At 44.1% G+C, this 15364-nt stretch overlaps 1 protein-coding gene across 4 annotated transcripts in view; it reads left to right on the top strand.

Annotated features, from left to right (window-relative positions):
• The window catches only part of lrp4 (low density lipoprotein receptor-related protein 4), a 102565-nt gene that overhangs the window by 51085 nt on the left and 36116 nt on the right, over positions 1–15364 (top strand). For all 4 annotated transcript variants that reach the window (XM_052062439.1, XM_052062440.1, XM_052062438.1 and 1 more), the window contains exon 3: positions 15130–15246. In XM_052062439.1, the coding sequence (XP_051918399.1) occupies positions 15130–15246 (117 nt within the window). The remainder of the gene's footprint in view (positions 1–15129; positions 15247–15364) is intronic.

Below are 15364 nucleotides of genomic sequence, written 5' to 3'. Positions count from 1 at the left end.
GAACCTTCCCCTTTTAGTATCACTTCAGCCTCATATTTGAATGTGGTCAGAAGAAAACATGGTCAGAAGCACATTGCTCCTGTCCACTCGGTTGGGGTGCGTCCATTTTGTTCACGTTTAGTTGAACTGCAGGAATTACAAACGGTGGGCAAGTGGTTAGCGCATCAACCTCGCAATGCACAGGTGCAGGATTCGATTTCGGGTCCGGCCTTTCTGTATGGAGTTTCTTCCCGTGCCTGTGTGGGTTTTCTTCGGGTGCTCTGGTTTCCTCCCACATTCCAAAAACATGCATGGCAGGCTGATTGAACACTCTAAATTGTCCCTCAGTGTGAGTGTGAGTGCGAACGATTGTTCATCTATGTGTGTCCTGAAATTAGCTGTCAACCGGTTCAGGGTGTCCCCCACCTACTGCCGAAAGACAGCTGGGTTAGGCTCCAGCACCCCCCCCCCCCCCCCCCGCAACCCTTGTGAGGGTTAAGGGGATCAGAAAATGGATGGATGGAGAGATCTAATTCAGTAATGTATTTACTTTGTTGTGCATGTTTGAAACTTTTATTGCTATCGTTCTTCTTCTTCTTCTTCCTAATAATTTAGAACAATTTTTGAGTAGATTGTATAAAAAAATATTATACATTTTTAATAAGCGATTGATCTGGTGATTCCCCGATTAATCATTGAATGTCATGAAAAAACCTCAACAGGTTTCAATTTCTATTCCTTTATTCGAAGAAACAGTTGTAATTTCATATTGACGGTGGAGAAAAAAAACTCAATCAAATTAATTTTGATTGAGTGACTGGTTTGATCACAAACATGTCAGAAAATGAGTAAAATGTTCATGATTGCTGTCCAAATTTATTCATTCATTCATTCATTCATCTTCCGAGCCGCTTGATCCTCACTAGGGTCGCGGGGGGTGCTGGAGCCTATCCCAGCTGACTTCGGGCAGTAGGCGAATCGGTTGCCAGCCAATCACAGGGCACACAGAGACGAACAACCATCCACGCTCACACTCACACCTAGGGACAATTTAGAGTGTTCAATCAGCCTGCCACGCATGTTTTTGGAATGTGGGAGGAAACCGGAGCACCCGGAGAAAACCCACGCCAGCCCGGGGAGAACATGCAAACTCCACATAGGGAGGCCGGAGCTGGAATCGAACCCGGTACCTCTGCACTGTGAAGCCGACGTGCTAACCACTGGACTACCGGGCCGCCCTGTCCAAATTTAATGTTTGCAAATATTTTCTTTAGATTCAAGACAGCGAATCAGTCTGCTCTCCTGGAGGACCACATAAATCTTGCTGAAATTCAGAGTATTTTAAAATTAAAGAATGTTGCTAAATTATTGTCAATTGTCAGGAGTTGGGTTGATGCAGTGATGCTAAGGGACAAAACTCAGACGTATTCAGAAAACGAGGATGTTCAAGTATTGCGGTGTTCCAACGTCTTTGGCACTCAAGGGAAATCGCAGATCTGGAGTGAACCGTCGGTCAAATTTACACTTAAGCAAATTATTTTTATTTTTTGCCTTCAGTCAGACAAACATTTCCGCAAATGATTAAAGCATTAGAAAAGATGGATGAACGTCAAAGTTACCGCTTCTCCTGTGAACAAATTGTAAAACGGCACGTCTAAAGGACAGCACTTGGACACTTCATAAAACGCTAAACACAGATGTTTCGTAGCTTTAATAAATAATAATAATAATTTGTTTGTTTTTATTTATCAGTCTGGTGGCGTGTGGCCAGATGAACACTCATTGCTGTTTTCCAAAGCTTCTGACGTGACTCGCCATTTCATTAGCAATCAATATCGGATGCGAAAGCACTTACAGCCAACGCATTTATAAACCTACTTGAGGTGTGAGAAGGATCGTAGCTAGAGTTGTTGTTTATTTGGTTGTCGGCTGTGCTGTCTGAGAAAGCAAATTGAAATGAATTAAAAGGGAGAGGAACAGATTCGCCATCAAGCTGTGGTAGCCATTCCTTACGATGAGACGCTGCGCTTGATTGTAGTGTACGCTTGATTTGGTTTCATCTGTCGAGGGTTTTTCTCTGCACTCACGACCCCACAATACATGTGGAAGGCAGTCTCGAAGTTTATACATCGGTGAGCTCTCTGGCCGCCATTCCATCATCCGCCCGCGGTGGTGCACTTGCAATTCCTTATAAACGAATCTCACGCCCCAATTTCAAAGGGAATGAGACAGGCCGCCCTTCTTGGAGCCGAATCAAATCAGCCGTGTTCACACCCACAACGGCGCAAAACGCACGTTTTAAACTGCGCCAAGCTACGTGTGTCTGGAAGAAAGACCAAAACAAAGACTAGTCCATCCCTGTGCAGATTTAGACCACTTCTCGTACCAGACTGACACCGGTCACGAAAATAGAACCTTGAGTTTTTATGACTTCAGTGTTATTCTCGGCCGTATTTCTGTACGCCTCACAGGGTTTTTTTGGGCAAGGGTGTGTTTTCATAAATCCATGATAGTTCACCTCCGTTGTGTCCCTGCGAACCCTTCAAATAGCCTCCTAATGTCGTGGAACCTCCGGCTGATTTATCCGTCTGTCTCGCATGTCTTATCTAAATTATCTTTCATGAACTCTTTTCAAAGTTCAACGTAATAAAACCCAACAACCCACACTAATTCAAACAGAATATGTGACTGACTAATCTATCTTCAGAAATTTTACCATTTGTGCCTTGCTGCCACCCTCGATGTTCTGCCCATCATTCCGATTTATTTGGATTTATTTACTTCCACTACGCTGACGCAAGCAGGACATGAGCTGTGCTTGGATTCCTGCTGAGTTGAAAGTCATTGAGCATGTTAGAGTGTAAATGCTTTCAACGCGAGCGCGGGTGACATAAAAGCAAAGGAGATGGATGTACAATTCGGTGTGTGTAGCCTCCTTCACACACAAACCGGGAAGCATAGCTATAAATATGAGCCCACAAGGACGCAACCTCGCTTGTTTGTGGGATGATCTAAACGGCGGCAATATACCAGCCAAGTGTGTGAAAATGTACTGATCCAGCATTCTGTAGTGCTGGTTCTTTAAATCACAGCTGCGGCCCGGTAGTCGAGTGGTTAGCACGTCGGCTTCACAGTGCAGAGGTACCGGGTTCGGTTCCAGCTCCGGCCTCCCTGTGTGGAGTTTGCATGTTCTCCCCGGGCCTGCGTGGGTTTTCTCCGGGTGCTCCGGTTTCCTCCCACATTCCAAAAACATGCGTGGCAGGCTGATTGAACACTCTAAATTGTCCCTAGGTGTGAGTGTGAGTGCGAATGGTTGTTCGTTTCTGTGTGCCCTGCGATTGGCTGGCATCCGATTCAGGGTGTCCCCCGCCTACTGCCCGGAGACAGCTGGGATAGGCTCCAGCACCCGCCGCGACCCTAGTGAGGATCAAGCGGCTCGGAAGATGAATGAATGAATGAATGAATAAATCACAGCTGCGGCAAAATGCGTTAGTTGTGACTTGTCTTCACGGAGGACTCTCACTGTTCAACTTCTGTTGCGGACAAAAAAAAAAACCCAACAAAAAAAAACAAAGAAACAAAAATGGCAACGAATTTTCGGAAAGTCACTTGTCTACTTCATTTTTGACTACCGCTCAAGAGGTTTCGTATTTGAGGCACTGTAATTATAATGCAATATTTTTCCAATATTTTCTTACCTGCTGCCCATCTTCAAAGCCCTCCTCAAAACTCACTTGTATTCTTTGGCGTTGGACACAGCATGACTTAGATTTGTTCTTGATTTTACTGTTTGGTGCTTTCTACCGCCTTTATTACCGATTTGTCTTACTGTTTATTGTGCATGTTGAATCGCTCCATGTACAGCACTTTGTATGCAGAGATGGCTCTTGGAAAGTGCTCTAGAAATACTCTTGACTTGACTTGTTTTTTGAGTTTGGTTGTTTGACGTTCACAAGCTGAGCCGTGATTGGTCCTTCCCTGAGCTGCTTTGAAGTCATCATCAGTAGACAGCAAATCCCAAAATGCCCCCCCTGCCCCGCCCTTTTGCCCTCAAATTCATATTCCACGAACACAATAGTAATCAGAATGCCGTGTTCAGACTAGTGGGGCGGCACAAACATCTAAAGATTTTTTTTGAGTGTGTGTGCGTTGAGTTATAGTAGGTTATGTTGAGTTAATAGTTAGCAGTTTAATGTAATATCCATATGCTCGTTAACATTATTTACAAATGTTCAAAATTCTAACTGGTTCTCCTGTAACCATTTCTGCCAAAATAGAACATCTACCAAAAAATAAGAAAAACCTCCTTTTAATCCACCACTGAGGACTTGTAGCCAATCCGAAAGCGACTGGGACAGCAGGAGCACAACTGGCCCAAAAGCAGGAATGGAGAAGATTAGGACCCCATTCCCATCTTCTCTGTCATGTCAATTTCCCACTCCGGACCTCCATCAGATCATCACAGCATCCTGTCCGCCATCCCCTTATCATGCTTTTCACCTTATATTAATCCGAGACTTTCATTTATTTCGCCAAAGTTTTTCTTGCTTCGCTCAGCATGTTTGCCTTGGAGTCCATCTCCTCGTTCCTTGTACTTTTCTTTATGCGACTTTCTGTCTCCAGCTTTGATCGAAGCTTGGGAAACATTAGCATAATCCTCCTCCGCCTCCTTCTCCTTCGTCCTCTACATGCCTCTGTTTTCCTGAAACCCATGCCTACTGCCGGCTGTTTTCTTTCCTCCACTTCCTCCTTCGGTATTTACAGCCTCTTCAGTAAATGAAGCTGGCACGGAGAAGACGTGTTTGGACGCTGATACGGGCGCATAAAAGGGATATGTGTTAGAAGAGCTTAATTTAACCGTCTTTATACAACAGATCTTTCACAAGATCGCTTGAGGGGATTTAAAATGGATTTCCCCATTTCTCATGCGGTTAGGACATTGTTTCGGTTTGAAAATATAATGCAATGACCCCCGGGATGATAAATGGAGTGCTCTTCTAAAGAGATTTATCTCCACCGTACGGTGCCAAAAGCATTTGACAAAGCCTTACATTCACCCGTTTATGCACCCAATCGTACACCAATGGGTGGATGCTGCCGTGAAAGGCGCTGGCCAGGCCCACTGGGAACACATTATGGTTCAGCGTCTTGCCCGAGTGCACTTTGACAGCGGGATTCAAACCGGTGACCGTTTGGTCACTCGACCAACTGAGCCACAGCTGCCCAAACTTCACACTCGTTGCATCCAGACACATTTTGGGCTACACCGGTTGCATGAACGCAAGCTTTATAATAGCTCGAGGAAGCTATTTGTCGAGACGCCATGACAGCCGATGCGCACAGCCAGCTTTGTCCTCAAGAAGCGGAGCTGTGACGCAACGGTGTTGAAAACCGTCTTGGCCAGACCGTCGTTCCCTCCAATTCAATGCAAAAATTTTTCGAGGTCAGAATTTGATTCATTCTGCACATTTTCAGTCAGAGTCATTACTGATGGAAGGGCGGATGTCTCTCTGTGATTCGGATCAGGTTAAATCCTCATGCTTAAATAAATTAATAGATACATAAATAATAATAATAATAATACATTTTATTTGTGGGCGCCTTTCTAGAAACTCAAGGACACCTTACAACAAGCAGTTAAAATCACGAGTACAATGTTAAAAAAGAACATCAAATAAGATAAGAAAAAAATACAACAAAATAAATAAATAAATAAATAAATAAATTAAATAAATAAATAAATATCCAAGTCTGGATGCTATGTTCACGGCCATCTAACTGGCCAGTTGGCTCCCGGGACGTCTCGTTGAATGAGGAAGCGGGCGGTGCTTGTGGTCAGCCTGGCAGTGGACTTTTTTTTTTTTTCATGTTTATTCCCATGACGGTTCATAAAACAAGATTTACATGCGTAAGCAAGCAATCACTTAATAGCAGCTGGAGGGTGCAAGGGACCGTAGTAAATGACTTGAAATCACATCCTAACATGGCGCCATGCATTAAAACTAACCAGGGGGGGGGGGAGGGATTATTCATTTATTCATTTTCCAAACCGCTTTATCCTCACTAGGGTCGCGGGGGATGCTGGAGCCTATCCCAGCTGTCTTCGGGCAGTAGGCGGGGCACACCCTGAACCGGTTGCCAGCCAATCGCAGGGCACACAGAAACGAACAACAATTGGCTCTCACACTCACCCCTCGGGGCAATTTTGAGTCTTCAATCAGCCTGCCATGCATATTTTTGGAATGTGGGAGGAAACCGGAGCACCCGGAGAAAACCCACGCAGGCCCGGGGAGAACATGCAAACTCCACACAGGGAGGCCGGAGCTGGTATTGAACCCGGTACCTCTGCACTGTGAAGTCGATGTGCTAACCACTCGACTACCGGACCGCCCCCCAGGGGGTATTATTTTTGGCAAATATATGACCAGACAGAAAAATGCGAACACCAGATCTTAATCAACCTTGATCATAGAATTGCCTTTAGCCATCAAGACCACAAAATGGGTCGCCGCAGGTACACTTGAAATCATTAAAAACGGTACAGAGATGACATTCACACTATGGCGTGCGAGCAAGTTAAGATAAGATATCCTTTATTCGTCCCACACTGGGGAAATTTACAGCCTCCAGCAGCAAGAATGTATGTAGAAAGAAGAAAAAAAACAACAAACATCTTTCAATTAAATGCAATATGAACACAAAATGGATAAATCGCAGTACTATTTACAAATTTCCTTCACATCATTTAATTATTATTATTATTATGATTGTTATTTTTTATTCATCAGCCTGACAGCACAACTACCTGTACCATGGTTGAATATTCATTCATTCATCTTCCGAGCCGCTTGATCCTCACTAGGGTCGCGGGGGGTGCAGGAGCCTATCCCAGCTGTCTTCGGGCAGTAGGCGGGGGACACCCTGAATCGGTTGCCAGCCAATCGCAGGGCACACAGAAATGAACAACCATCCACGCCCACATTCACACCTAGGGACAATTTAGAGCGTCCAATCAGCCTGCCACGCATGTTTTTGGAATGTGGGAGGAAACCGGAGCACCCGGAGAAAACCCACGCAGGTCCGGGGAGAACATGCAAACTCCACACAGGGAGGCCGGAGCTGGAATCGAACCCGGTACCTCTGCACTGTGAAGCCGACGTGCTAACCACTGGACTACCGGGCCGCCCCCATGGTTGAATAAAATGACACATTTTCATTGTATTTTATTTAAGATTAATCGAGTGATTGTCCCCAATATTAAAAACTTCATCAGCGCTTGGTGTTCAATTTTGGAATTAGCAGTAGCAGTAGTTAATATTCAACAATATGTTAATTCATTTGCACTGAATCATAATGACACTTTTCTTAGTCTCTTTGGGGTTTTTTTAATTCATAAATATTTGTTGAAGTGAGCATTTTTAAGGATCTGGGTTTTAATCGAACGGTTAATCCAAAATGTTTTCATCTGATATGTCATCCATACAAGTATATTAAGTGGTGATGGATCACAAACAAGTTTCATCATACAAAAACAATTTGATATCTTAATTTATCTCCCGGCGGCCCGGTAGTCCAGTGGTTAGCACGTCGGCTTCACAGTGGGTTTTCTCCGGGTGCTCCGGTTTCCTCCCACCTTTCAAAACGCATGCGTGGCAGGCTGATTGAACACTCTAAACTGTCCCTAGATGTGAGTGCGACTGGTTGTTCGTTTCTGTGTGCCCTGCGATTGGCTGGCAACCGATTCAGGGTGTCCCCCGCCTACTGCCCGAAGACAGCTGGGATAGGCTCCAGCACCCCCCGCGACCCTAGTGAGGATCAAGCGGCTCGGAAGATGAATGAATGAATGAATTTATCTCCCAGAGATTATACGGTATCCCAGAGTGCAAGCAGGAATCTGGATACAGCAGTCGTCTGGCGTAAACATGATCCGGATGGAGAAGACGGTTTTAGTCTTGGCATCTTACAAGAGACTTTTTTTTTTTGTTTTTAAACTCCTGCCATCATCCAGTATCAGCACTGAGTTTGACAGCTTTGGCTTTTTGCTCTCGAAGAGCAAGGCCTGGCTCACCACCTCACAAATCAAAGCCATTCGGAATCCAGCCACCATTTTAGGGCTCGTGTTTATTTTGCAGTTTCACGCTCCAAAACTGTGAACGGTTCATTTCACATCTTCATATTCATCCAGCGGTCTAATGACTTTGGATATTTGCACAGTACGATGGGATGCGCTGTAAAAAAAAATAATTAAAGGAGACAAAAGTGCATGTTGAATTTTTTAAATTGCATGTTTATTTATTTGTTTTGAGGGTCAATGGTATTTTCTCATTCGATTGTATGGATGCACATATTTATAAAGAATTATTTGGAATTGGCGGCCCGGTAGTCCAGTGGTTAGCACGTGGGCTTCACAGCGCAGAGGTACCGGGTTCGATTCCAGCTCCGGCCTCCCTGTGTGGAGTTTGCATGTTCTCCCCGGGCCTGCGTGGTTTTTCTCTGGGTGCTCCGGTTTCCTCCCACATTCCAAAAATATGCGTGGCAGGCTGATTGAACACTCTAAACCAGGGGTGTCCAAACTTTTTGCCAAGGGGGCCAGATTTTATGTGGTAAAATGTCGGGGGGCCGACCTTGGCTGACATTCTTTACATTGAACAACAATATTGTTCAACAAATTTTAGTAAGCCAGTCTGTTTCACTTTTCCATTTTTATTTTAATTTCAACAATCTTAAGAATTTCTTTTGGTTCATTTGAAACAGGAATTTGAAATATGACATCAGTCAATATAAACACGGAGTGATGTCTTGTTAACTCGTGAGTGATGCCCTCTAGTGTCTAAATGCTATTACTCATTTAGTGAATGCTATTACTCATTTAGCCACTAGAGGGAAGCAGTACTCTATGAAACATTACTCGCCAGTCTACGAGACCTCTGTCAATGCAACACGTGTTCCATTGCGCCCAACCTGTGGGCCAGACGGCACTGATTTTATGACGGGGGCCGAGGGCCGGATGAAATTCGACCGCGGGCCGGATTTGGCCCGCGGGCCGGACTTTGGACATGCCTGCTCTAAACTGTCCCTAGGTGTGAGTGCGAATGGTTGTTCGTTTCTGTGTGCCCTGCGATTGGCTGGCAACCGATTCAGGGTGTGCCCCGCCTACTGCCCGAAGACGGCTGGGATAGGCTCCAGCACCCCCCGCGACCCTAGTGAGGATAAAGCGGCTCGGAAGATGAATGAATGAATTTTTTGGAATTGCAGGTACACTGTATTTGTTTGTAGAGCAGATTTTTTGTCTCGTGATTATTTTTCTTATAGTCTTTTTCGCTATAGTGTAGCGGGTAAAGCTGCTGAGAAGCATTCCTGTCCTTTGAAGTAGAAACTTTGCTGGCATTAAGTTGCCCTGTCTTAACGTGCGCTCTTTGTGCTTTGGCTATAAAATGTAGCATATACAAAAACAATGTCGCACTGTTTTGAAATAGACCAGTAACTAGCCTTTATGCGACCAATAAATACTTTGGCACAATGTCGATTGAGGCTTGTCCAGTTCTCCTGCATAGAAATGTCGTTAAATAGTAGGTAACGCCAGCCGACTTTCCTTCAGTATGAATCGCTGGCAAGGACAGCCTTACATTTTCTTCACCTCATCTCTACGAACATTGTTGTACTGTAATTTATTTTAAACAACGCAATCTGTGTATTGCACAATTCAACCGCGTCAATTCACATTATGCATTCCAGCCTTTTAAGGTCATGCCAAGAATGACAGACACACTCCAAACCTTGAATCTCTTGCAGAAAGTTCAAAAATGAGAATAGTGTTCGCTTTTGGCGCCGCAAAGGAGACCAGCCCTGTATTTTCTTCTATTTTTGGTTTCCATAATGGTCATAGGCGGACGTCCTAAAACCCGAATGCACATTTTGTACACTACTACGACTTTTAATGCTAATAATACAACTGTGAAATGTAGATTAAATCAAGATGTATAGATTTCAGACAGAGAAAGTTTATGAATGTGAATGCCTAGTGGTTGGCTAGCAACAGAGGTCGAGGATGTCTAATAAAAGCCATCGCGCAGGCCGCTTCTGGATAGTCTGCCAAGAGAAAAAAAAACGAACTCAGCCGGTAGTTCTATTCTGCCCTGCCTCTTTTTCTTGCTGCTGACTAGAACGGTCTACAATCAGATAAGCCCGCTGTGTCAAATAAGGCCAAGTGCAGGAGAAGAGATCACGTTGACAAAGGGGAGGCATTTTCAGGGTTCTCTGTAAAGCAGCAATCATTCCCATAGGAACATTTTCAGTTGCGGTGCAACAGCCTCAAGTGACCTCAGCGTCATTTTTTCCATTTCAATTGAGGTCTCTTTTTTTGGTGCGTGTGTGTGTGAGAGGGGTTGACTGTATGCATATGACAGCCCCACCACAGAAAATAAAAGTAAAATAGCATAACACATGAAATCTGGGACCGTGAAACCATTAAAACATGTTTGCGGTAGTTTTGCTCTTTTTATGCATCCTAAAAGCATGTTTTTGAGTTTTATAATTTTGTATTGAATACCCCCTCCCACACACACACACTCCCATCTTCACAAACATATACACAAATCTAGTTAATTAATCAAATCTTATTTATGATTCAGTATCTTGCTTGCAGAACGATAATTAACAATTCTTATGAAGCTCACTGACATTCATTCATTCATTCATCTTCTGGACCGCTTGATCCTCACTAGGGTCGCGGGGGCTGCTAGAGCCTATGCCAGCTGTCTTCGGGCAGTAGGCGGGGGACACCCTGAATTGGTTGCCAGCCAATCAGAGGGCACACAGAGACGAACAACAATCCACGCTCACACTCACACCTAGGGACAATTTAGAGTGTTCAATCAGCCTGCCACGCATGTTTTTGGAATGTGGGAGGAAACCGGAGCACCCAGAGAAAACTCACGCAGGCCCGGGGAGAACATGCAAACTCCACACAGGGAGGCCGGAGCTGGAATCGAACCTGGTACCTCTGCACTGTGAAGCCGACGTGCTAACCACTGTGCTTCACTATCGATCTGTGCGTGGAACATGATAAGATAAGAAAAGATATCATTTATTTGACCCACATTGGGGGAAATTTACAGCCTACAGCAGCAAGAATGTGGGTAGAATGAAGAAAGAAGAAAAAACAAACAAACACACATTACGTGTTATGAGGGTTTTATGAGTGTGTGGGTGTGCATGTGTGTATGATAACCACTGTGTTGAACCGTTTCCATGAGACATGACAGTAATCTGGAGACGAAATGGCATGTGTTGGACACAAAAAGAAAGCCTTTACTCGTTGTGCTCCTCTGTCATTCTCGAGAGTCCGCATCTGTTCTTTTTTTTCGACATGTTTCTCTTAATGAGGTTGTTCGTTCATCCCTTCATCTGTTGAGCCCCGGTGATAAGCAGCTTTAAGACAGATATATTGGCCCCATTAGAGGCACTTGATTCCGCTGCTCGACAGGAAAGAGCGGCCCATTAACTTGCTGCTCAAGGCCACTTAAAGATGCACACACACGAACTCACATTTCCAGGCAAAAAAAAAAAATGCAGTGAGCATTTCCTTTTCATGAGCGACAAATCGTGGTTTCTGAACGACGCCGTGCCAAGGCAGCTGCCACGCCGCGGAAACAACTTCAAAATAAAAGCGTGCCAAGGAATGAGTGTCCATGTGTTCCAGGGGTCACCAAACTTTTTGAGAGTGAGAGCTACTTCATGTGTCCTGATTGTGTCTGAAATAACATTTGTACAAATTACATTTAATAATATTAGAACATTAGCTAGCTAGATATATACTGTAGCTAGCTAGTTAGATAGCTAAATAGGTAGCTATAGAATCTATAATACTGCCCATGTTTGCATTTTTAAATCATAATTTCTACGAGCAAATCACAATCCTAGCACTGGCGGGCTACTGGTGTGGTCCTCACGGGCTACCTGGTGCTCGCGGGCACCACGTTGTAGACCCCTGATGTATTCTTTGGTAAGCAAAGGCTTATTTTGAAGTTGTCACCACGACAGTTCTACACAGCAGTCATCGAATCAATCCTGTGTTCTTCCATCACGGTTTGGTTTGGGGCCGCCACAAAAAAGGACAAAATCCGACTTCAACGGACAGTTAGGACGGCAGAAAAAATCGTTGGCACCGCCCGACCCACTCTTGAGGACTTGCACACTGCAAGAATCAAGACAAGGGCACCCCCCACACCCTGCCCACCACCTTTTTCAGCCACTCCCCTCAGGCAGACACTACAGATCCATGCGCACCAAATCCTGTAGACACTTAAACAGCTTCTTCCCTCTAGCCGTTAACTCCTTAAACAGTCACTGACATAGTCACTCTTCTTGCACCACAAAATGGTACTACAAAACTACTGGTTACTCTAAAATGGTTCAATGATTTTGTTGTTTATGATGATACTAGTGCAGCGTGTTATACCGGAGACAAATTCCTTGTGTGTTCTACATACTTGGCCAATAAAGATGATTCTGATTCTGATTCTGATTCTGGTTCTATGTAATTATTGCTTTTGTGGCTAGCTCGACTAGCTAGCGGCTAGATTGGTGCGCACACTCACGGACGTCCATGTGCACACCAAATTAACGAAGCAGGAAAAAAAAATAATTTTCTTTTAATGGAGGTGCTCAAATTATTCGAGGGCTCGTTTCACCCCCAAGTTGAGGGGGCGTGTAGCAATTACGAAGTCGACACATGCTTCTAATTCAAATCCGAGCATACTACAATAATGTTTCTTTTTTGGGGGGTGGGGGGGCTTTCATATGCTTTTTGTTTCGCTTAAAGTAGTTTACAGGCTACGCAGTTATCTTTTCGTACTTTTGTCAGTTGCTTGCCTTGGCTTCATACTTATATGACAGGTAGACCGTCATCTTATTGTCAGGTTAAAATCGAGTCAGTTGATTCCTGGAATGCGTTAACATTACATGTTATGAGGGTTTTATGAGTGTGTGGGTGTGCATGTGTGTATCTGTCGGTCCCAGAGGGAGAGATGCGTTGATGGCAAATCTGAGTTAAGCATAATGTCTCTGATAAGCGGGATCAAAGAAATTAAGAGAGCTTGTCAACCATTGGAGGTTTGCTCCTTATGTTGAGGAAAAAACGACAACAGGGTTTGCCTCGACGCATTTGCATGAGTTACAGCGCTGCTCTCTTAATGTACAATTTCTATTTAACGTTATATAGTTGTCAACGCTAAGTTGCTCTTGTCCAATTTTATGGAAAAAATCTTTTGCGTTTGTGTGTATGATTTTCAAGGTGTTGTATTTTCCGCACCATAAGACAGGAGGATCATGCGTGCCTTCAATGAATGGCCTGTTTTAAAAATATATGTAGGGCGCACCACATTATAAGGCTCATAGAATTGAAGCTACAGTAATGGTTGCAGTAGCATTATGCATCCACCAGATGGAGCTTCGCTAAAGGGAATACAGTACAATACAGCTTTATTTATATAGAGCTTTCACAACCGCCGCGGCTCTAACAAAGCGCTATACAAAACATTTAAAATACTATGTCCAAGAAATTAGAATATTGATCCATATAAAAGCCGCAACAGATTGTGAGGCGCGCTGTCGGCTTTTTAGAAAATTGAATGCTTTTGGGTGTGCCTTATAGTGCGGATTACAACTGTGAACGATGTAACATCTTCCTACTTCAACAACACCTACTGTAAGCGTCGGCAGGTTGCCTTCTTTTGATTAAAATGATCACTTATTTGAGGTGTCTCAATCTAATAACAAATCAGAACTGATTGATAACTGATATCCATTCAGAAAATGTTCAAGAAGCAAGTGTCATGGATATTCTAATTTGCGCAATGATTTACTGTTATTTTCTTTTATTGCGCTTCCATTTTCGTGTTTTACATATTGTCATTCACCAAATCTACCCTTTTCAGGAATTGAAAGTCAAGAGGTGCTGTACAAATAATGTTTCTTATTTCTTAATGTGGCAATTTTCCAATTGTTTTAAAAATTCAACCATTGGTTTCTGTCTCTTTTGGTCTTTAATACTACTGAATTAGCTTTCCGTCATGTGAAAGCTAATTCAATTATATCAGATAAAATCCGAATATCGCGCTCTTCTCATGGCCGATAAAAGTCTAGTACGGTAGCTTATCTGAATAATAAACGAGCCAGATGATCGTGACGGCCTTCGATTTATCCTCAAACCGGATTCATCAGACGTGAAGAGAATGTCGAGGGACTGGACGCTATTTGATTATGTCTCGCCGTCTTTGTCTTGAATAATGTAATATCCAAGCAAGGATATGTGGGTCAGTGGGGCTTTACTTTACCCCAGGAGACTAGAGCCACGCCCCAAAACACACACTTAATTCACTCACCGAGCCCCCCGAGTGGTTCGACTGTCTGCCATGGTGGTTAACTCGCCGTGTGACGTCATGCATTTTTCATAAAGTCTGCGAAGCCCAGTCAATATTTAATATCTGGTATTGACAGGCGAGCCCAGTAGTAGCAAGACAAGCTCTCCTCCCCCCCACACCGCCCACTTTCATCCATCTGTGGGCCATAATTAAATTAGCTCTGTCTGCGCATGACAAAGAGCCAGTCATTAGACGGTGAGGAGCTGCACTTATAACGGAGATGAAGTTAGGCAGGGAATGTGCTGAGTTGGGTTTGGGGAGGCATTCTCCGCCTTTTGCCAAAAGCTGGAACAGAGAGACGGCCCTGGTTCACACCAGGCAAATAAACAAAAGAACGATCCAAATGTACTGGTTTTTAACCTTGAATCTATAAATGCGTAATAAACAGGTAATGCCGCGGCAGGCATTGTAACATGACTTTGGTTTAGAAGAGTCGGAGGCAGACAGCTGTGCCATTTTTCTACTGTATATGGAACGATGGGATCCTTCCACTTGGTTTTCGGGAGAAATCTTTCCCAAACTTCTGCCGAACAAACTGGTCTTTTTCTGATTTTCTGATTTTCTGATGCCTTATGCGTCTGTGGCCGGAAAAAAAAAAGATGATATTTCACGACAAGGCTCGCCTGCAACGAAAACACGGCAATCTACTCACTTCCGCTGCGCTAGTGGCTGTTTATTTTTCATGTGTTCACACGGACAAACTTGGTTGGCTTTTGTTTGTTTGCAGTGCTTCCCACCTGCTCCCCGCTGGACTTCCACTGCGACAACGGCAAATGCATCCGACGTTCGTGGGTCTGCGACGGAGACAACGACTGCGAGGACGACTCCGATGAGCAGGACTGTCGTAAGCGCTCCTCTTCACTCCATGGAAGCTTGTTTGCTTGGAAAAAAACTTACACACACACACACTCCGCTACCATGAGTTATATTCAGAAAACTGTATTCTTCCCCACGGAGTGATT

Source organism: Hippocampus zosterae, chromosome 4 (assembly GCF_025434085.1).
Source record: "Hippocampus zosterae strain Florida chromosome 4, ASM2543408v3, whole genome shotgun sequence".
Classification (NCBI taxonomy): Eukaryota; Metazoa; Chordata; class Actinopteri; order Syngnathiformes; family Syngnathidae; genus Hippocampus; species Hippocampus zosterae.
The sequence above is the reverse complement of the archived record's forward strand: the minus strand, read 5'-3'. Positions and strand labels throughout refer to the sequence as shown.